The sequence below is a fragment of the Strigops habroptila genome, chromosome 10 (genome assembly GCF_004027225.2).
Source record: "Strigops habroptila isolate Jane chromosome 10, bStrHab1.2.pri, whole genome shotgun sequence".
NCBI classification, from domain to species: Eukaryota; Metazoa; Chordata; class Aves; order Psittaciformes; family Psittacidae; genus Strigops; species Strigops habroptila.
The window spans coordinates 10,392,341-10,414,540 of NC_046359.1; the positions used below are offsets into that span (position 1 = coordinate 10,392,341).

General features: G+C 37.2%; 1 protein-coding gene across 1 annotated transcript in view; it reads right to left on the reverse strand.

Moving 5' to 3' along the window:
- Positions 1-2,143: 2,143 nt before the first annotated feature.
- The window catches only part of PDE10A (phosphodiesterase 10A), a 172,071-nt gene continuing 152,014 nt past the window's right edge, over positions 2,144-22,200 (reverse strand). The window contains exons 17-22 of the mRNA XM_030499761.1: positions 21,595-21,750; positions 18,252-18,424; positions 16,480-16,591; positions 12,057-12,137; positions 8,553-8,641; positions 2,144-2,779 (exon numbers count right to left, since the gene is read on the reverse strand). Coding sequence (XP_030355621.1) covers positions 2,662-2,779; positions 8,553-8,641; positions 12,057-12,137; positions 16,480-16,591; positions 18,252-18,424; positions 21,595-21,750 — 729 coding nt within the window. The 3' untranslated portion in view covers positions 2,144-2,661. The remainder of the gene's footprint in view (positions 2,780-8,552; positions 8,642-12,056; positions 12,138-16,479; positions 16,592-18,251; positions 18,425-21,594; positions 21,751-22,200) is intronic.

Here is a 22,200-nt window from a genome sequence, read left to right on the forward strand (position 1 = left end):
TGAGAAAATCCAGTCTTGGGGGTTATTTTTCTTGGTCTAGGTGCTAACAAAGAGTAACCAGGAAAACAAACTAAACCACAACCTCTGGAGTCACAATTTTTCATTCTAATGGACATTATACTCTAGCAAACATATGCTTTACGTGGTTTGGATAGTTCTACATTAGAAACAGTATCTGATTGACTTTAAACATTAATAGAACAACTTATTGTCAATTTGACAAATTTGCCAGGGAAACATAAAATGTTTTGTGATACTGCCAAAGATTTTGAATGGTAACAGAGCTAGTGAAGTTATCTTTACTGTCAATGAGTAAAAGATGAATTAAAAGCTTTCCATACACACAGACACAGAGTGATACGGAATATTTTCGCAATGCTTGTAAGATCAGTATTCAAAGAGGGAGAACAACAGCAAATATACTTAACCCATGAAGGAAAAAGTTTCCATTCAGTTGTTGGGGGTATGTGAATTTCAGAGAGTATTTCTGCAGTCACCAACGGTACAGATAATTTCCACGTAAATTAGGAACCGTGACCGTGCCTTAAGTTACTTAGCAGATTAAAGGTTTCATCTTTAGCTAAAGATGAACTAGAACAACTAAAACAGAACTGCTAAGGAGTAAAACAGAGGACACAGCATGAGATACTTTTCATTCTACTTTGGTGCTTCCCACCACTTTTTAATTTTTGGTGGGTTTTTTTTCCCCCAAAATAGTTTGCTGTGGTCAACAACAAATTTGTTGCACTTAGAACTGGTAAAGCAAACTGTAAAAAAATTATGGGGCTGCTGCTGGATAACGTGTATCATATAACTAAAATAACTTCATATTGAATTCCTAACCTCTAGGATATCTATGTACTGCAAAGGCTTCAGTGCATTTATACATGATGTGATTATCTATCACATACTGCACACATGTACAGATACTGGTATGTGCTCGACCATAACAGAAGGCAAAACTCAAGAGTCCAAGTCATTTACATGAAACCCATAAGATGGCATGCTTTGAGCAATACAGCTCAACAGACACGAGATGGAAAAATGAACCTGTGTTCTGTCTTTAAAATCACTACTATTTGTTGCAGTCACATAAATGGCCATGTTCTCACAGAACCACAACAAGACTGTATTTTCTGTGAAAAAAGCATATAGTATAGGCTGTATGTGAAAGGTATGCAAAGACTGTGTTTTCACCTACTGTGTGGATCAATACAAAGACTTTTTTTCTCATTATTTTTAAGAAAAAGATGAAGGCAAATTAAGTGTTGTTGAAACATACTCTGTACAATTGCACTAAATTGAAAAGAGTGGCATTAAATGTAAGGTCTTAAAGTCTGTGCAGAAGTTTGTAAGGCTGAAGCCTACGTCAGCACAGAACTGTAAACACACTATTTTAGAGTACTTTTCTTCAGTCAGCTATTCTTCCACTAAGAAAGGCAATTCTAAGCCTGGAAATTTTGCTGAACTAGGGGAAAAAAAGCAAACAGACAAATGGAGACATTTCCTAATTTCACTCATCTCCGGATGGGGGAAAAGAGCAGTAGAAGACATACAGTGTTACTGTGCAACACAAAAGCTAGTCAATACAAAAACATTTTTTGATTTATTGTGATGGTACCACAACCTCTCTCATCAGTCCTGACTTTTCTGACAAGGCTTTTCCCCCTAGCAGATAGCATATTTCAGGTATGTCTCTAATACCTTTTCAAATACATCTCAGCGGTAGAAATAAAGATTATGACTTTACTTAATTGTGAGCTAGGCAAGGAAATCTTTGCTGTCACATTTAAATTTTAATCTGATGCTTCTGTCACTATGGATACAAAACCTCCACCCTGAAACTCTCACATCCAGTACTTCCAGTGTTTTTAGAAAGGAGTTGTTTAGGTTTACAAATCATTCTGAAGAACAAAGCACCATCACCAGTTCTTTCACCATTTGCCTTGTGAGTGACAGACAATTTGCATCATGATGCTTGACGCTTAATGAAGTACTTTAAAACGTTAACCTGAATGTTGGTTTTCCTTTAGTTTGCAGCAAGAGAATTCACTGTAACCTAAGCATGAATTATAGTCTCCAAGGATTCTGCTGGAGTTCAAACTGATTACAAGTAGATCACACATAAACATTCACAATAGCAATGGGTATATTGTTCTATTTATAGCCAAGAACTCCCAAGTGACACTGGTGTTAAAGCCAGCCACAGTACAGTATAATAAAAGTACCATTGAAACCCTTACTAGAAAGATACAATTTAGAAGTACCCCCTAAGATTTCCCCAGCCCTCCCTCCCCCCATCAGTTTTAAATTAAGGCCTCAGCAATGTAGCCCATGAGATAAGGCCAGTCTTTTATATTCACAAGTTGTAAGTTCTCTTTTGATAGCTGACTCCAAAACTTCTGGGTTGTCGTCTTCCCTCTGTTCACGTTGTGTCACTGGTGTAAGTCAGGAGATTGGCTGCCAGAGTCATTTAGCTGAGGTAACTCCATGGGTGTTACCTTCCTAGGCAGATCTGCTTCTTAGTTAACATTTTGTAGCTTTTCTTTTCTTTTTCCTTTTTCTTTTTTTTTTTTCCCAAATAAAAATGAAACAAAACAAAAAGCAATCCCCAAAACAAGAAGGGATGTTTTTCGGGTTAAAGCTATTTGTTGCTGCTGTTCAGTCATCAATCTTCACAGGAAGTGAATCTGAGGTCCCAGGAGGAAGGGACTGGGAAGGAATCCATATAAAGGCTTCCTCACCTCTTGTTACTTTCTCCCATTGGTTGAGATTGTCCCTGGAGATGCAAAAAGTCAGAGGTAAAGCACTGTTCATAGCTTTACTGGGATTTTTTTCCTAACAATACTGTCTGCTGTGAGATGCAGCTTTGTGCTGTACACAAGTACCTGAATGTCATCAAGCTTTTACTGTCTTTACATTATTTCATCCTTCACCTTCAGTTATCCCATTTTGTAATTCTGTGTGGCTTTTACACATGTTGACTATAGATAAGCCAACGTCACACATTCCCCCGAACAAGCTCTGGAGCTGGAGGCTAGCACCTACAAATAGCTTCCACTACAAACTTCTACCCCTCATGGCTGGAGGGAAAACCCAGCCGTGACCCAAGAAGGATGTGCTTGAAGAGACTCTAAAGCAGCAGTCTGGAGACAAGCAGCCTTCCGAGATTTTACCACAGCATACTTCAGCCCTTTTCAAAACCACCAGAGGCCAGGACTTTTGCCAGGAAACTTCCTTCATCGGAAACCACAGAAGTGCATTAAGCCTTCTGAAACTCCCGCACATGGGCTGCCTGACAGTGTATAAGATATTGCATGCTAACATCATAGTATCAACTATTAATTACTAATGTGGTGATGATACTGTCAATCTGCTACATTTAAAGCATACCCTTACCTCAAGACACAAGTTTTAGTTTCTCACAGGCTGGCCAACCCCTAAGTCTAAATTTTGGTTCACAAGCCATAAAATGATGAGAAAATTAACTGGTAATGTTCTAATGATCTGCAGGTAGTTCAGACCCATAACCTTACTTGCTGTAAGTAGTACCACTCCAGTGACTCAGAAGTCTATGTTGATGATACCCAGTAGCAGATCATACTTGCAAGCTATGGCCAAATCTAGCATTCAGTCTTCAAGTACAGAGAAAAAGACAGCAAGCTCAACTGTTTCCATTTCATACTACCAGATAATTAGTTACTAAAACAACAGTTCTTAGATGTCTTCAGTAAACAAACAGGATGGTAAACATACTAAAGTCTTATTATCATATGTGTCATATTAACCTATTTCATAGGAATTTATGTGGCAGATCTCTTCTGATTTTTATGTCACAGCTTTGCTGAAACAGTTGATAAAACAGCAGATAATGAGCTGAAAGCACAGTGAACAGGTAAGAAGAGAAAATGTTGCATTTCTGGGGATGGGGGAAGGCAGCATCTGACGGAGTCTACCGAAGAAAGCTGGTGCCCTCTAGGGGAACACCTACACGATTTTCTACAGGCAGATGGAAACGTGCTCTGCCAGTGCTCCAGGCAACTGGAAGTCATGAAGACAGTGGTAATATGGTGCTGAATCTCAGCTAACACAATCAGGCACTAAGATCAGAAACACTGAACTGGTACTATTTCTAGCTCCCTTTCCTGAAACTGGGAAAGTAATGAGAATTGCAGCCAAAATATTTTAGAATTATATCAATTTCAGCAAGGATTGAGAGACATGAAAGCATATGGAAAATTATTTAAAATTATGTGGTGTGAAATAAAGGGAAAAAAATCAATCACTTTGCCTCACCCTCAAAATAAATATACTATCACAGACTTGCCACTTTAGTAGACCTGAGTAACGTGGGCTACAAAACACACATAGGACTTATTCTCGACACTGTAACGCAGGTGGCTGGTAGTTTCGATCTACATAGAATGACAAGAGAGTATTTAAAAATGTGGAATAAATTAACAGACAGGGAAACCTTCTATATTCTTATATTCTATAAGCTGCTACCTTCCCTCAGGAAAATCAGAGACTGGTACTTTTTTGTGTTTTGTTGATTTGTTTTAAAGCTGCAGATATAATATGATTCATTTGCCTTTGCGTTCCCACTGAAACCCTGGCTCCTAGTGTCTGGAATAAATGCCCAGAGGCTCTCAAAATAAAAATCTTGATGCTGACATGCTGCCTTGGCTGCTTTTGCTGCTACTATTTGCAGCTGACGTCTACATTCCAAACAACTTGAGGACATTTAGAATCATAAAATCATGGAATCAACTAGGTTGGAAAAGACCTTTAAGATCATCGAGTCCAACCTTTACCCTAGGACTGCCAAGGCCACCAATAAACCGTGTCACTCATGGTGCCTCATCTACTCTTTTATTTAACACTTCCAGGGAAGCTTAAATACAGTGTTCCAAGAATGAGTGCTGCTGGTGAAGGGGTGATACCAAATCAGTTCTGTCAGTAGCTGAGGCAATACCAAACAGGAATGAGGCTGTATTCCTCTCATCACACTAAATAACAGATAACCATAAAAAATAAAGGAAAGAGAGGTGTAGTGCAAAATCAGCTCTTTGAAACACTCTGGAGCTACCTAAACCCTGCAATAACATACGCTTTAGTACTTGGGGAGTTGAAGTTATTTCTGTGTTCTTGATTTCCTACTCTGCATCTCCAGCTCTGACCTCTCAACACTTCCTCTTCAACCCCCTTAAAGAGACAGCAGAAGGTAATTTCAAGGCTAAGCTAAAACCATCAAACTGCTCCTCAGAAGACTTTATGCCAGGGTGTGGATTTTCAGGAAGCCCTTTAGTCTTACAGAGATCTTAAACCACATCCGCACATCTATGCCCCATGCAATCTAAATTAAGGAATGCACAAGAGCAAGGTGGAGAGCTGTGTCTGTACAGAGCTGTGCCCAGTCTGAAGACTGTGCCAATGTAGCTTTCACAAGTATTGTAACTATAACTGGAATACCAAACAACAAACAATGTCTAAAACTCAAAAAGGCCATATAGTCTCTGCCAGGAGACTGATTGCTTTTACTTCAGACATCACACCTTTTGCAGAGAAACCCACTCTTGAAAAGATGTCCATGCTTCATCTTCAGAGTTATGAAGAACATTTCGTCTAGAACACGTATGTGTGTGGGTGCTTGATACTCTACCATTCAACTTTAAATCTCCTAAGCTGAGTATACTGAAAGATGGACCATCAAGTGTAACAAGCTGCTTTTGCAAATATGCCTCATTTGGATATCCAGGTGGCTAGAAATCAAAACATATGGGTCTTCCCAGAACCCTGCTCCTGGGAAAAGATGCTATGCAGTCTTTAAGCACTCGATCTAGCCTCTCTAAGCCTCAGTTCCCATTAAGTGGAATAACAATGCTAATGTCTGACCAAAGGTACTGGCAGGCTTATGCAAATGGTTCTACAGTAAATACAAATCCATTTTAAAGACCTCCCATTTGATTGTGCTAGTAACAGAGCTTTCCTGACATCCAGTGCTAAGCTTATTAATCATACAGACTCTGCAAGACATTTTCATGTTAAAAGCATGTAGATACTGATTTGGGCAGTAAAAGTACACCCTGATGCTGACAAATAACACAAAAGAAATGAAAATTTTCACATATATAAAGCAGTTTGACAATATTTGTCAGCTTGAGTAGAGACAACTTGTGATAAGCATTACTGCTTTTCTAATGGTGGGTATTATAGTTGATGCTGTTTAGGCTGTGACAGTAGTATAAAACTCTTTCTGACTGAAAACACAGTTAACACAAAGCACAATCTGTGTTCCAGTTCCATGATTGAATAACCAACCATTTAGCTTCCAGCATCAATACTGCTGAAGCAACAAGCCTTCAAGCAACGATTACAAAGAGAAAAAAGTTTGAAAACTTCCAAGATCTTGGACTACCTCTGAATAAAGTAGTTGGATGACTCACAACCTTGTAAGACTGAAAGCATTACAAGCAGTTTTGTAGTTTACTTCATGTTCTCTGATTGCACACCAAAAGCAACTCTTTTTATTCATCAGAGTACACATTATTCAGTTTTCTATATAATCAAACTATCAACATGTATATATTAGGTCAACATGGCTCACGGAGTATGCATTCCTACTCTGTACTGTAAACCCTGAATTCCAAACCAGGATTCGGCTGTTGATACCATTATGATAGTAACAAACTCCATGGCATTTTGAAACTAGAGGAGTTTAATGCTATATTGTAACTGATGGAACCACTACAATACACACTTATGAATACTTCCACATTATTCAGTTTAGGATAACGAATCACTGCCCATTATTTACCAGACATTACTACTTTCATAGCTTCTAATGACAAAAGACAACACTATACGGATTACTTAGCCTGACTACCTAGAAAAGGTAGTCCTTGGCAATTTTATCACAGTGACTGTTCCTCAGTGACCTGTATCCTTTTAACATCTCTCTTTTAAAAAGTATGCCTAGCCTTGCTTATAGATTTTCAACTGACATTATTCCAAATGCTAAAAAAAAAAAAGACATTAGCCATATTCCTTGTTTGACCTTTTGGGCTTCAAGTAGTCTTTGCCTGCTGAATTAATAAGCTTTGTCTAATCAGAAAATATACTATGGAGACAGTTACAGATTTTGATACAGTTATTCTCTTGGATAAACTAAATACATTATGTCAGATTTTTTGAGTCTCGCACTACTATGATCTCAAAACATTCTTTAAGCTCTTTCTTAATCTTCTCTCACTTGCTAGGGTTCTTGTCTACTCTTCTTAATGCACAGATGCTACACAGGGTTCCAGCTGTAGTCCCATCAATGTAATAACTATAGAGGTATAGCCTCTAATCCTACTGAATACTCCCTCCATATCCATCTAAGGGTTGCACAGCCGTGCCCTGCATGGACCTTAGAGGGAGCTGACTATTATAGATGGCTCCTAGATACTGTTTACCATAAGACAGTCCTCTGTCTCACTGGTACAGACCCACATATTCTTCTCATAGCTATGTGAAACAATGTTTGGGTGCAAATGAAATTATTTTGCTAATCACTATGTTTAACTTCACAGAATTTTGTACATGGTGGGCATCCTTCTGTTATTTCACATAGATCATTTAGTCCACAAGATCAGGCAAGTGACAGAGCAGGTAGATCTGCCATACAGGACAAAGAAAAAATTCAATGCAAGCTAGAATTCAAGCACCATAAGAAAAAAGAAAAAAAAACCAAACTATTATGAGAGAGGTGCTAGTAAGAGCATGGACAAACAGGCCTCTTCCCTGGATGTGACTAAAGATTGCTGGCATTTTATGAACCAACTGTTTTTCTTTAGAGAATATTGATTAACCTGAAAGTGGAACATTTTCATGAAGCATGCTGGTTTCAACAGAAGCTTTGTCAGGAAAGATTGCCAAAGTCCAGGATATAATTATTGGACAGAACAACCTACTAAGAGATCTGCCATCATTGTAGGCAGAAGCAGCCAAATGGCTAAGGACCCTTGCTTCTCCTCCAGAAGGCCTCAAGCTACATCCCAACTGATATATAGGACAAAAAGTTATGCTTGTCTCTCTCACACGACAGTGGTACTACCCTTATGCTCCCAATTACTGAATATTCTGGGGTTCTTTCTTTTCCTGCTTTTTAATAAAAATGTTCTGACATGCCAAAATCACATTTTCTTAAATGAAACAGAATTCTAGCCAATCTCAGTTGTGAGAACCACACTGAAGTAAAAAGGACAGAGAGGGAAATTGCACAGAACCAGCCTAGACAGGGTTACATAAGCACTGAACCTCTTTCTCTTTAAATGCTTTTGGTGTCAAACACATTTTAATTGGCTGTGTCTACATATCTGCATTGGATAATCCCAGCCAGTAGTTATTGCCTCGGAGTTTCTGCATACATTAATGCAAGATGCATATCCCTGTTATCTGCATGCAAATTCTAAAATTAGAAGTCTGTATTTTCAGTCAAACTTGCAAAGCATGTTTGCTTTTTCTTTAACTGAGCTATACACTATGCAAAAACTTGCACGTTTACTCACCTGCATGCTCGCAGTAGTGGCCCGGTTGGAGGAAAGATCTGTGCAAGTGTGGTGTAACATGGGATAGCTACTGCATTGTAGAACCCAATCTATGAAAAACAACAATAAAAAAAATAGTTAAATATTGCCAAACTACAACACTGAAAATTAACAGCCAGCGAGCTCAAAGCTGTTGACTACTTATTTAATTACTACTTCTGTTAGTACTTCATACTTTTGCATCCAAATATCCGAGTATTTTAAAATGAAACACTAACAGCGAAGTCTTTGGCAATTACAAGTTGCTTATATGCCTCTCTTTTATAACTTCTATCACTCAACGAGGTGATGAGCTCTGGAGCTGGCCTGGCAGCAGAGCGGGGAATCGGGGAGTACAGGGGGGCTTCTGCTGCGTGGAAAGATTTCAAGTCCACATAACCCAGCTGGACAGGGCTTTGAGCAACCTGGCCTAGTGGAAGATGTCCCTGCCCATGGCAGCGGGGTTGGAACCAGATGACCTTTAAGGTCCCTTCCAACCCAAACCATTCTATGATTCTATGATTAATATGGCTGCTTCAGAACAGATTTTCTATGGGATCTTTTATTATTCAATTGAATCAATTAACGTGCTCAGGATCAGTCCAGCTTTTTGGTGTCAGTAGTGGTAGGAAATACGCACAAATGGCTCTGCCATTTGCACCAACATTATTCTTGTGATGATCTTTTTTTTTTTTTTTTAAGAAAAGTTATGCGGCATGACCCAATTATGGCCAGATTCTGGATTACTCTGACGTCCTCCATAGTATGTATTTGATAGCACAATTTACTTGAGATGCGAGGGGTTTTCCACCTTTAGAAAGTTTCTAAATGGTGTGAACTGTGATCAGTAACTGGTTTGCAATTTCTTTTCATGTATGTGGTTCAGTGATATATTTTTACCATTATCAAATAAATCTATTTAGAGAACATCAAATGAGCACCTTTTTAATTAAATCTGATTCATACAGGCTTAGGGGCTTATGACAGCTACCATGTCACAGCTGATTTGTCATGACACAAGGGAATTTTTAGAAAATGCTACTTAGGTATTAGCAAAGATGACAGATTAAATACAAATCCATTATAACATCACTTACTTATCCCAGATTCTTATGATAGTTACAGTAGTGCAGTATGATCCCTTTCTTTGGGCAGAGTTTTTAAATGGTTTTTAGTGAAACACCATGTAGTGTGCTGCGACCAAAGCGTTTGATAATGTCTCTTACTCAGAAATTGAAGAGCAACTCTTGTCCTCATCACCCTCAATACAGAGGTTCCTCCTATACTGCTATGTAACCAAGTCCATTCTATACATAAAAAAAGAAGATGTATTTTCTGACCTAAGAACCCAACAGTCTGAAGAAATTATGATGTAGCCAATAGAAAGAAACTGCAGCTGGTGTGAAGGCAAGGCTGCACACAGCTATGATGTCTGCTCACCAATAAAAAGTTTCCTATTTCACATAGTGCATTGTTTTCTCCCTATATGTTTTTTCTTGTCTGTTTTGTTTCACTTTTATTTAAGCCAAACTAAGTTAATCTGCAATGTATTTCAAACCACGTTCTCTCTGGAACCCTGGTATTTAGAACAAAATGTGTCTTCTAAGGTCCTGAAAACATTTAACTTAAAACAGACATCAATCGCGGAGGAACACCTCTAAAACTCTCAATGGATTTAGGTTCTGAATAAAGCCAAGCTAATTAAAAACATCCCTTTGCAAGAGTTTCCATTTTCGACCAGAGCAAACTCACACAGATGACTTTTGTAAATGGTTTGGATTATCTGAGTAAATTATTCCATCTTGATTTTTATGTTGATGTGGCTAGACAGAAAGCCTAGAGTTCACTCAGGTATGAGTAAACTACTGAAGTCCCTGCAGGAAAAGCAGTGTATGTTTACCCTAAAGATGCATAAGCAAGAGGAATGAGGAAAATATCTTTTCTTTCTGAAATTAACTGTTTCACAAAAATACTCATTAATTCTTTTTGTTAGAGCCCAAGGAAATGGATGATAATGCTTTATTAAATTCTTCAGTCTCTACATAAACACAGGAATGGCTACTTTCACAGAATTATAGATGTCCTAATCTCACATTTTCCTGTAATGTTGTTGTAAGATACGGCAGCTACAACTATACTACTGAAGTTGGCTTTTAACATGCTATTTTCCTTAATATTTTACTGCTATACTATTAAGGATCATGAAATAGAGCACAAAGTAAAATGTGATCTGATGAAGACAGTACCTGGAACAATAGTCACTGTGTTTTAAAGAGGGAAAAAAAAAATAGCTTCTGTCTTAGGTCTGTACTTTCACCCCACTAACAATTCTTTTACAAATGCTAAGGTTACTATATACTATAACGTTTTGTACTTTTCAAAATATTCAAATATACCTAATATAGTGTGTGGAAAAATAAACCAAATGGAGAAAAATGTTTCTTCTCTTTTTAGGCTTATAATAAACACAAATTTAGTACAGGAACTGCAAATTCCTTACTATAATAAGGTTAACAGTTTTTATGCTAAAATATGGTAGAGCATATAAAGTAAAGATTCAGAATATAAAAATTTCTGTAGTCTTGCTGTGGAATAACTTACCAAGCAATTAATCTACAGTGATTTTGTGACACTTTGCAATTTCTATTTTAAATATTATTGCTTTGTGAGTGCTAACTACTGACAAAGCATCAGAGGCCTCTAAAATAAAAAAACCTTATACATATATATGGACATGAATGGGCAATGGACAAATAAGATTTCTTTTTCTCTGCTCAGATAATCGAAGGACAAGCTACCTTTTTCATCTACTCCAAAAAGTTAAAGACCCTTTTTTCCCCTCAAATTTATGTTTACAAAATACCAATTTTCCCTAGGGAAAACATAAAAGAAAGCAGTCATGCTGGGGTAAAGGTTGGACTTGATGATCTTAAAGGTCTTTTCCAACCTAGTTGATTCTATGATTTCTGCATGGGAACATCAGTACTCGAAGATTTTGAAAAACAGACAATTGAGGCTCTTTGTAATACACCCTTTACTGCTTATCCTCAAGAAACTCTCCACATTATTCTTTTGAAATCTGAACCTGAATATTTTAACCAGGAACAGGTGACAAAGTTAATTTTGCATTCAGGATAAAATAGCAAAACCTCTTAGGCTAAGGGCTGAAGCAACCTCTTACTAAGTTGAAAACATGTTATTGACACTTCTCAAAATCATGATTGTGGTTTTAGCTAGAGTTAGAAGCACAACGAATGGAACAAGTGACAACAGCAAAGAGCACATTGTCATTTATGTAAACATTTGAAAACAAGTTTCCCACTGCTTCTTCAAAAAATTAACCCTGTTGGGCACACAGAATTCAGCAGCCCACATAACCTATCATCAAATATGTTATTTCTTTCAAATATTCACCAATATATTTTTTTTCCATGAATGTTTTATTAACACTACAAATATGTATCATTTTACTGAGAGAGTTCGTACCTGACCCTGAGGGACTTCATCTTTCTTGTCTCTGTCCATCATAGGAATAGGCTGAATACCCGTTTTCTTCATTTCATCACCCTGGAGAAAAGCAGAGAGAGAGATTAGCAGAATGAAAGTCAAGACTACTGAGATCTGAATTAATTTCTATTGTCTACCGTACGTCACTCTAAAAATCCAGAATTTAAAATAACGTGTGGTACCAGTCTAAGGCAATGTCAGAAAACTGCCTAAGGGGGGGCTCATTTTATACATTCACTTAAACAATAATGTAATTAGCAGATTCTGAAAATGAAGCTTTTAAGTCAATGTACACATATTTTCCTTGTTTCCAAGAGCGTCTCCATAATAAAAAGCAACTGGAAGAATAAAATCAAAGAAATCACTTCATTCTATTCTATTCTGTCCTATTCACAGCTAGTCTCATCTTTCAAAACATCACTTGTTTAAAGCATTATAATACAATGACCAGTAGAACACAACTCACCCATCCAAGGAAAAGCTGAGTAAAGCAGAGAAATTTACAATATGCCCTCTTTGTCAACAAACCAGCTTTTCTGACCATGCTGCTTTGAAGAAGCTGCCTGTCAAAAAGTCTTCTTTTCTTTAAGTACATTATCGCTCTACATTTATAAGAGGAATACTGGGAAAGACACAGTATATCCAAAGACAAGATACATGTAATGAACAGGAGAAAAGTGTCTCCTTATGCTTCACCCATCACCAGCAGAGCAGCCACAACACATTTCTGAACACTATGCTGGGTCTGCACACAATTACTTCTTAAAAATCTATAAGTAGCTGGCTACTTTCTGTAACAATTAGAAGTTTTCCAAATCTTATGCCTCAACTGCATAGCCAGAACACCACGGATGCTTAATCTTCAGGTTATCAAGGCAACTATAGTCATAGCAATGGTTGCTTTTGGATACTGCTCATATCTGAGATTCCAAAGTCAATGTGATCTTCAAACTGCTGACCTTATGTACTGGGGTTGCATGGTGAGGTTTTGGTAATGGGGTGGGGAAGTCTTAGCTAGGGAGAAAGTTTATACAGGATAACTGCTTATACAGTATTTGCTTATCTGTGTCCTTTAATGCGAGATTCAGCTTACAGTGGTTTAGCTATCCAAAAGCTTGGGATGTTCCCTAAATCCATGTTCTATGTTTCTGCTACAGTTAGTGAAGGAATCTCCGGAAGACAACTTATTACATCTTTCTCATAAGATTTTTATCAGGCCACATTTCAAGTGCCAACATGCTCTTCCAAGGTAGGATTCTGGCCCCTCTACTCAAGAGAAGTTTGTAATATAATAAATTGATTCTGGTCTGAGCAAAGCGTCTTTCTGTTTGACTGCCTTGCAGCTACCTTGAGTGTAGAAAACAAGGAGGCTTTTGGAAGCCAATTCACTCTTGTATACTTGCCTCAACATCACCTGTAACTATGATCCTGCTCAACTAACCAACAAGAGATGTAATCTGGATGCTATTTTTGAACTGGTGTCTGTACTATTCTCTCACATCACATATTTCTTTCATCTAGTTAGAGAGGCTAGAATCATTGAATCTAGTCTGTTACACATTTTACTGTTGAAAGAAACAACAGGAAAGGCCTCGTTCCTCAGCTGATAAAAAAGGATGCCTGAAACAACTTATTTCGAACTGTAAGCAAATTCCAGTTTTATGTGCCCCCAGTAAATATTTTTTTTCATTTGCTTGAAGTACTGCAATTGATTGGTCCAATACTGTCTGCAGCTACCATTGTTTCACTGATAAGAACCTCAACACTAAATCATTTAGCATTGTATGATTTTAAGCTCATTGATTAACATAGTATCAAGTGCCTGAGAAGCACTTGAAGCCAGAACTTTGAGGAAGCTGTGCAGCCTCTGCCTGATTATGCCAAAACTGAACAAAGTTCAGATTTATGTTCACCATTTCACCTTGAAAGTAAAAGGTATCACAGAATCACAGAATGGTTTGGGCTGGAAGGGACCCCTTGAGATCATCCAATCCATCCCACGCACCTTCCCCAGCAGGATCAACTAGAATAGGTGATCCAGGGCTGTGTCCAGTAAGGTTTTAAGTATCTCCAATGATGGAGACTCTGGGCAATCTGTGCCACTGGTTGACCATCCTTGCAGTAAAAGAGTATTACATTTAGATGGAACACGTGCACTAGAAACACAAGTGTTTTCTTCTGCTCAGTATCCACAAACACATATATGGCACACGGTTATAAAATATACTGCTTTATCCTTCCAGTTATGATCACGATCAGAAAGTTAAAGTTGAAGTTTTAAGCAGTTTGTATCATAATTGCAGTATGGCTATAAGTGGCTTATAAGTCTCTTAGAATAGTACTGCTTAACGACTGTTTAACGACTGCCACAGTGTGTCATATCTCACCTAAAAACCCAAATCACAGAAGTTAAATCTTCTACAAGCTTGTAATCCTATATAATAGATCAGCAAATGTATTATTCTGCTTGAGTTGCAGCACTGTGGGAAAGCTTCATGCTGAATGATATCAAGGCAGATCTTAGCTGAAAATACTAGCTATACTGGGCTTTGTTCAATGAAAAAAGATCAGTGTGACATACCACAAAATTGCTGCAACCTCTTCTGCAATTCTTGTTTTAGTTAATGATTACACAAAGAAGAAATATTATAAAACCGCTCTGATATTAAGATTATGAACTCGAGTAGTAATTAGAAGCAACTTTCTATCCTACTTTTTAACTGAAATAACCATTTAATCTAGTCATATCTAGTCTAGTAAACTCTAGAAAAGTATACTTTTCTAGAGTTTACTTTTTTTCCCCAGTATCTACAGTGAAACACAATCTAAACTTCCTTTTGGTTTAGCTTCCCAGGATCTTCTCTATATGTCTCCAGCTTTCCAATTTCCAGAAGTATTTAGACCTGTGGCTGGATTTGGCAGCCATCTTGAGTGGATCACAACGTATCAAACTTCTACCATATGTCAGTCAACCTCTTCTTAAAGAGGATTCAGTAAAACACCAATTACACAATTCAACTTCTGTCAATAACTTCTGATTTACATTTGTTTCATGAAGTAGCCATATAACGAGATCCACTTTTACTAACTCATCCTTGGATTACAAAACAGGTTAAAGTATGGGCAGGCTCAATTATGTCCATAATTCCACCTTTCCAATTGTCGATTAGGAAAAATCAGTTTGATCATTCCTTCTCCACTGAGTTTACAAGATTTGCATTAAAGTCTTTTTTATTTGTAAGCAAAAAGTTTAGTATGTAATCAGTGAGGCACATCAACATTATACCTCCATTGGTATCACTCATAAGAACACTCACTTTCCAGTGCTGACATTTTAGAAAGTAAGTACTGAAACTAGATCTCTGAGCTTATACAGTCTGCATTTTTCAATTATTTTACTGTTGTCCAAGCTGTTCAAAATTAAGTTAATGAGAACATGTGAATATTCACCAAAAACCACCCACAAGCCATGCACACCTTGAATTTCATAATGAACATGCAACAGGCAGGACAACGATCTCCATGCTATATGCATGCTACATCAACTCTGTGGGCCTGATTTCCATTTTACACTTGTGCAAAACAGAAATAAGCCCACTGAATTCTGCAGACTTCCACCGGGCACATAACAGAAAGAACAACATTTCATCATACACATGTGCAATAGGAGTTCTAAAAATATAGCGTATCTTCTAAAACTGCATAATTCAACTCTATGCAACACCCTCACAATTTATTCCTCTTTCCTAAGGTAGTCACTTCCATTTCAAAAATTAAACAATTAGAACAGTTACTCCTCTGTGTAAGACACGAGGGATTGCATCTTTATTTATGACCATGATTACACTAGCATAACTCAATGCTTTGTTTCAATTCTCAGTATATCTTATCTAAGGAGTAACTTTCAGTATACAAAAAAATCAGCTCTCTCTCAAACCCAGCTGTTGAGCTGGCTCACGATGGTCAGAACAATTTTAAAGTTTGTCATATTTGCTTTAGCATTTCCTGGCCTCATAACAGCTTTACAAGTGTGTTTCAAGGCAGCTGACCTGGAACTTGGTTTCATATTTTGTATTTCTAGAATACAAAGAGATCCTTTACAAAACTACAGTTAGTGACTCAAAAAAACTTGAAGATTTTATTCTGTGTTCTGTTGCTTGGTCACTTTATGTTAGGAATTACTTTCTAAATCCATCTTTAATGGAGAGAAAAAATGCTGGCTAAAATTACGAAGTTAACTCAGCTCTTTAAATAGTTTTAGAGGAAACAACAAAACGCATGCACCAATGAACACTCCTTAAAACAAGCACACTAAGATATTGATTGAAAAATACTTATGGTTGTTTTTTTCTTCCTGGATACTTCCGTTTATAAAGAGAGTAAACAAAAGAAACACACATACCTCAGCCCAGAACTCCGCATATATATCATTGGCCGTCAGCCTGGTAACTGGCCATAACTTTGTTACAGAACACAAATCACAAGCTGTCATCATCAGACCAATCACTCTATCTCTAAAATAAATAAAGATTAAATGGTAAGTTTGGTAAAGAATTAATGATCACACTGCAAAGCTTTCGTTTGCCCTTCCTAAGTTCAATCAGAAGTAAAGTATACATACTGAAAAACGTCTCCCACCTTGCTTGTTTCTTCCTCACTTGCTAATGATTCACTGGTAAGGCATCACACAAACTGCGCATTATGTTCCCTGCAGTATCCCTGCACTGTCTGCAGCCTGAGTTCATTGACCATCGTCTGCACAATCATATTCACAGAAAAGTACACAAGAATGCCTGTCTGTTAAAACACTCACATGCCTCTCCTCAATTTGCTGAAAATACAGTACAAGTCTATAAAAAGAAAGATGGCATTTCCTGCTGCTGCATTTTTCTGTTCTTTACAGAGAAAGGAACATATGCTCCAAACAAAAGGAAAAACTGCTTCTGAGTCTATCTCAAGGTACTCTGCCATTGTTTTGCTGGAATGAATTCCAACCATGACAGAACAAGAATTCTACACATAACTCCTTCCTATACACTGACAAACCTGTTCACAGAATAAGTAAACATTATCAATAGGATTATAATCAGAATAATTGATAGATAAATGCCGAAGTGCTATTATTCCCTAAGAAAAACAATTGATCAGCCACATAAGGTGCAAATTTAGCATTCCGTTGCATGTATAGAAGTCTTGGATTCTTTAGTCACATTACCAACTGATGTCCTGTCTTTGGACATGTTGGCTCTGCAATGAAAATGCTCTGAGCACAGGTAAGATTTAAAAAAATATAAACATAATAGAATATTCAATCACATACTAATTAGTTGTCATGCTATTTAAATTTTAAAAATCCTAAAATTAAAATTTGTGGTACATTTCATTATCAGGAGCTACTATATCTTCATCTTTTAAAGATGCTGAGGTTTATTCAATTCTGATAAGCTCCAGTTCCATACTGGGAAATAAGCATTTTAAAACTGTCCTTCGTACAGTGTTGTAACAATTTACTCAGAACTACTGGCAAAATCCTGTAAACCTCCTCAGAAAGAAGACCCAAGAACCAAAGTTCCTTTTGAAAAGAAATTAGAATCATGACTCATTACTTTGCCTAATTTTCCCCTGCATTAGATTAGACAGGATCCACTTTCCAGAAGAATGAGGCTCTGAAGGGCTGCATAAGCACTTTAATGAAGTCTGTTAAGAGACGCATCTCTTGTCCAAGATGTACTATGTTTTGCTTATGTGGACAGAGTCATGTATTTATGAATATGCACTTGTACATTTTTAAAACTTAGAGCTATCTTAATTCCCAAAGGTTGAGATCTGAGCAAAATTCTTTCCAAAAAAGCACGTTGACAGAATAACAAAAATATTGGCATAAAAATAAATCTAAGTATTACTGCACTATATGTTTTTCCCCATCACCTAACTGCCTGTGCACTAACTTTCCTCTGCAGATAACGTCACTGAAGTGTGTGGATGACAGCCAAAGGCAGTGATATGCAAATACAAAATAATGGAAAACACTGTTATGTACTTGGAATTTTACACACAGTTGTGATATGTAAGAAATTGCTGTGTACACAGAAGTGGGGTTTTTTTTTGTTTTGTTTTGTTTTTTTCTTTCTGATGCCATAGTAGAATGGCATTTTTTTTTTTTTGCTGCTTTACCTGTGTGCTTGGTTCTTAAGGTTTAATGCTCCCGTCTGATGCAGCTCTTCAAGCTGTTTTCTATTTCCAAAATACAGGGCAAGGTCTGTGGCGATGATGGCTTTCCTGATGATCTCAAGTACTTGCTCATATTCACTGGAGCTCAGATTGGAGAAGACATTGTGCCCTTCCAGCTATGAAAAAGTAAAAAAACAATAAAAAGCACAAGCTCTAATTCTGAGATTATTTCAGTCTTTACTTCATGAGACAGGTTACAATGGTTTTACAGCCCAATGACAATTTCTGTTGTAAATTCAAATGTTGACAGCCTGAAATTCCCATTTTTATCTTTCCTTTTTAAATACTGTTATGGAACTTATGACTAAGCCACTGATTTGGTTTTGGACTGCTCCTTCTGAAGCCTAAAGGTATTAATAGAGAAAAATGCTAGCTTTTTCTTCTCTGATTTATAAGCACTACAGACGCAGCACTTCTAGACAGTATTAGCTTGGGAACTTGTGATTCAATCCTGATCCAGAGTACTGCTGCACTGCCAAGTTAATAAACTGAGTGTCTGATTCACTCTGAAGTACAATTTCAATACTGCATAACACATAATACGGATGAGGAAATATCCACGTTATAGTACCAAAATAATTTTGTTTTCATCGTGTTCCAAATGAAATGTGCCTGAAATTGCTGCATTTACTGATACAATTTTCTCTATAGAAATAAAGTTAATTACAGTATTTTAATGTATATGAACATTTAGCAGAAAAAGCTGCTTTGTTCAACCATGAGCTGACTGACTCATAAACTGAAGACAATGGTTTCCACTACTCTGGCAACATGCCACTGTCATCCCTTTTCCACTTCCACTATGTATTATTGCACATTCAACTGACAATATCCATGTACTGTGATCACTCACGAAGCCATATCACATTTTGAAAAGTCAACACTATTCGCTGTCTCTAAGATTTGGAAAACAATCTGTCAAAAGTATTCCTACTTGAGAGGAAACAGAGAAAAACAAGAAAGAATGAGCCAGCCATATTAAGGTGTGCACATTCACAAATAGAAAATATTATTAAAATACATCAAATGCAGATGTGTTTTGACATTTAATTGGCATTTGGGCTGAAGCTCATAAAAAAGTTTCCCTGACTTTATGAAGCATTTACATAATTTGTTCAAAATAAATCCTCCATGGTACAAATAGGCTTGGTTTCTCTTACCATCCGGAACATAAATGTCATTTTCCAACATTTTTACTTGGACAAGTAGATTTATTGTGAATAATGAATAGAAAATACAATCCCTCTATGTCTCAATGCTCCTTTGACAGACTCAAAGTCATAGAACATAATGTTTAAAAAACAAATTCAGAACATTTTAACCCATCATCAATGCTTTGGGAGCAGGAAATGACTACTACTAGTTTTCATTATTTAGGGTTTGGGGAAGTTTTTCCTTCCCAACCATGCCACCTAATCCACAAGAACAGGCTATTTTTCCTAATATTTGAATAATTATTCTAGATTCAATTCTTTAGGCTTTAGAAGATGCACTATCAAAAAGATCACTGTGACAGCTTCTGTTCATACTTAACATACATTCTGTTAAGTACTGACAGAAGCTGACATTTCTGAGCACATCACTTAGGCTTTTGAGTAGTACATACAAAGTACAGCTGCTAAGATTTTATTCTTTCCCTGCTGAGCTAAAGCTAGTGAATAGAATCTTCTGTATTTGTAGGTATGGTGTACACTAGAACAACAGGTGGATGAGCAAAGCAGCTATAAGGTTTCAAACAGTGAAAAGTACTGTAGTTACTAACCACCATAACAGACCACTTGGGTAGCCAATGTGTGAATCCACTCTACAGCCCTGACCACCTATATTTCTTTCCTCACTCACACTGATGGCCAAGGCTAGAGGCAGCAGGAAAGCAAAAGGGTTCCCTGCTGTTTTGGCAAATAGGACTTTCACTGGTTACAATATTTATCCAGGAAAAATGCAAAATGGTTTTTGAAAAATGACTGAGGTCTTCCTCATGAAGCCATAGTGGGACAGGTAATTGTTAATGACTGAGAAACTTGCTCACTGTGCACAAACTCACATGAAGAATGAATACGAAAAATCTAATGCCATACCACCACTGAAGGATTCAATTACACCCTCCTACATGAAGGAGCATACAGAGATAAAGCTTCCATTCTGTGATGAAAAATGTACATGATACCTAAAACCATAATCACAAGATGTGCTTCTGAATACAATACAGAATATGTATTTTTCCTAAAAGGTGATTAGGTATTTAAGTAAATAAATATCTTCCCCCTGAAAGACCAGAAAGAAAAAAAGGTTAACAACAAATTAGTGGCACAGTAGCATGGTAAGGCTGTGCACTGAGTATGTGCATGGTAAACTAAAACCAGTGAGCACAAGTATGTTATGGAGTGGCAGTGGTTTCATAGGTGAGAGTTCTCACTCTTCTAATGGAGCATGAAAACAATTTTCACTGATGAGAAAATATCTGTGTCGGTAGCACACTTGGATTTCCCAAGATGTGCCTGCATTCTTTCTTGTAGTCTTCTATTCATTAAACATACAGACACATTACCTCATATTAGGAACTCTCTTTCATACAGTATTACCTTACTCAGCTGAATTGCTTAATAACAAAAAAAACAGATGATAGCATAATGAAATAAGTTTAAACTTTCTATGCGTGCAAAATTAACATTCCCTCCTTCATGCCACACATTTAATGTTCATAGAATTTATTACAGCAGGTTTTCAAGCTTCTCATTCAAACTTTTTCCAGTACTTGAGCTTTCATTCAGAATTTCAAGATGGTTGAAGACTTTGTTGAAGGGCTTAGTGCTGCAAATATCTAAGTAAGTGAGAAACTAATTTTTCATTTTCAAAGTTCCTATTCCATATGGTCATAGGAAAAAACCCCACTGACCCAGATGCTAAAAGCTCCAAAGGCAGGCCATAAACAAACACCTTCAAATAATCTTCTTTTTTCTTAATAACATCAAGATTTTGGGAAAGCTATGTGTCGTGGTTTAAGCCCAGCTGGTAACTCAAAACCAGCACTGCACCAGCTACTCAGAAGGAGAAAAATAACTGTTACAGCTGAACCCAGGACACTCTGTTTTGCACTATTATTGAATACTTGGATTGCTAATTGTGGAACCTGGCTTGCTGTAATAAATCTTCCACTCTTCTAAACGAGCACTACAATCCAGAAATTTAAATTAGCATGCTTCAAAAAATCTACTGGATAGTGACATGACTCCTATTTCCACCACCGGGCTCTACTGCACAGAAGATACAATTTCAATAATCCTACCTGCAAGATGGACACAGTCTGCGAGAAGTGGTGCTGTTCCATTGTTGAGGTGGAATACAGAGCAGCTAAGGGGTGATCAAATTTCTGAAGATAGCTGTTGCTGTAACCTCTGTGATCCAGGTCATGACACAGGCATGCAACTAAAAGACCTTTTCGCTACAAAAAAATTTGAGATGAAGAAGTAAGCTATATTTCCTGCCCCTAGATGTCACTCTCTTCCCAAAATACTGTAAAAGTTGCACTGCTCACACTGCCTTCAAGAAGCACATGGAGAAACTTCCTTAAAATTGTGAGAAGCACAAAAGCGAGGACGTGCTGAATTAAAATTCTTGGTCCAACTGTAATTCAAATCTTTCATATATTAAGAATTTTAAAAACACTGTTGACAGCCACATGCAATCAGAGGGATTCTGCTTCAGGAAGAAATCTGAGCTTTAAACAGAACTGCTCATCCACTGAATCCTTACCAACTTTATTAAAAAAAATTAAAGTGCAATTATTGAGGGAGAGGAAATACATAAGATGTATGATCTTCTGGTCAAGGTAGCTGCACCAAAGTCCAATGCTAGATGTGTCCCTGCAACACTCCCCGAAGACTATGAATAA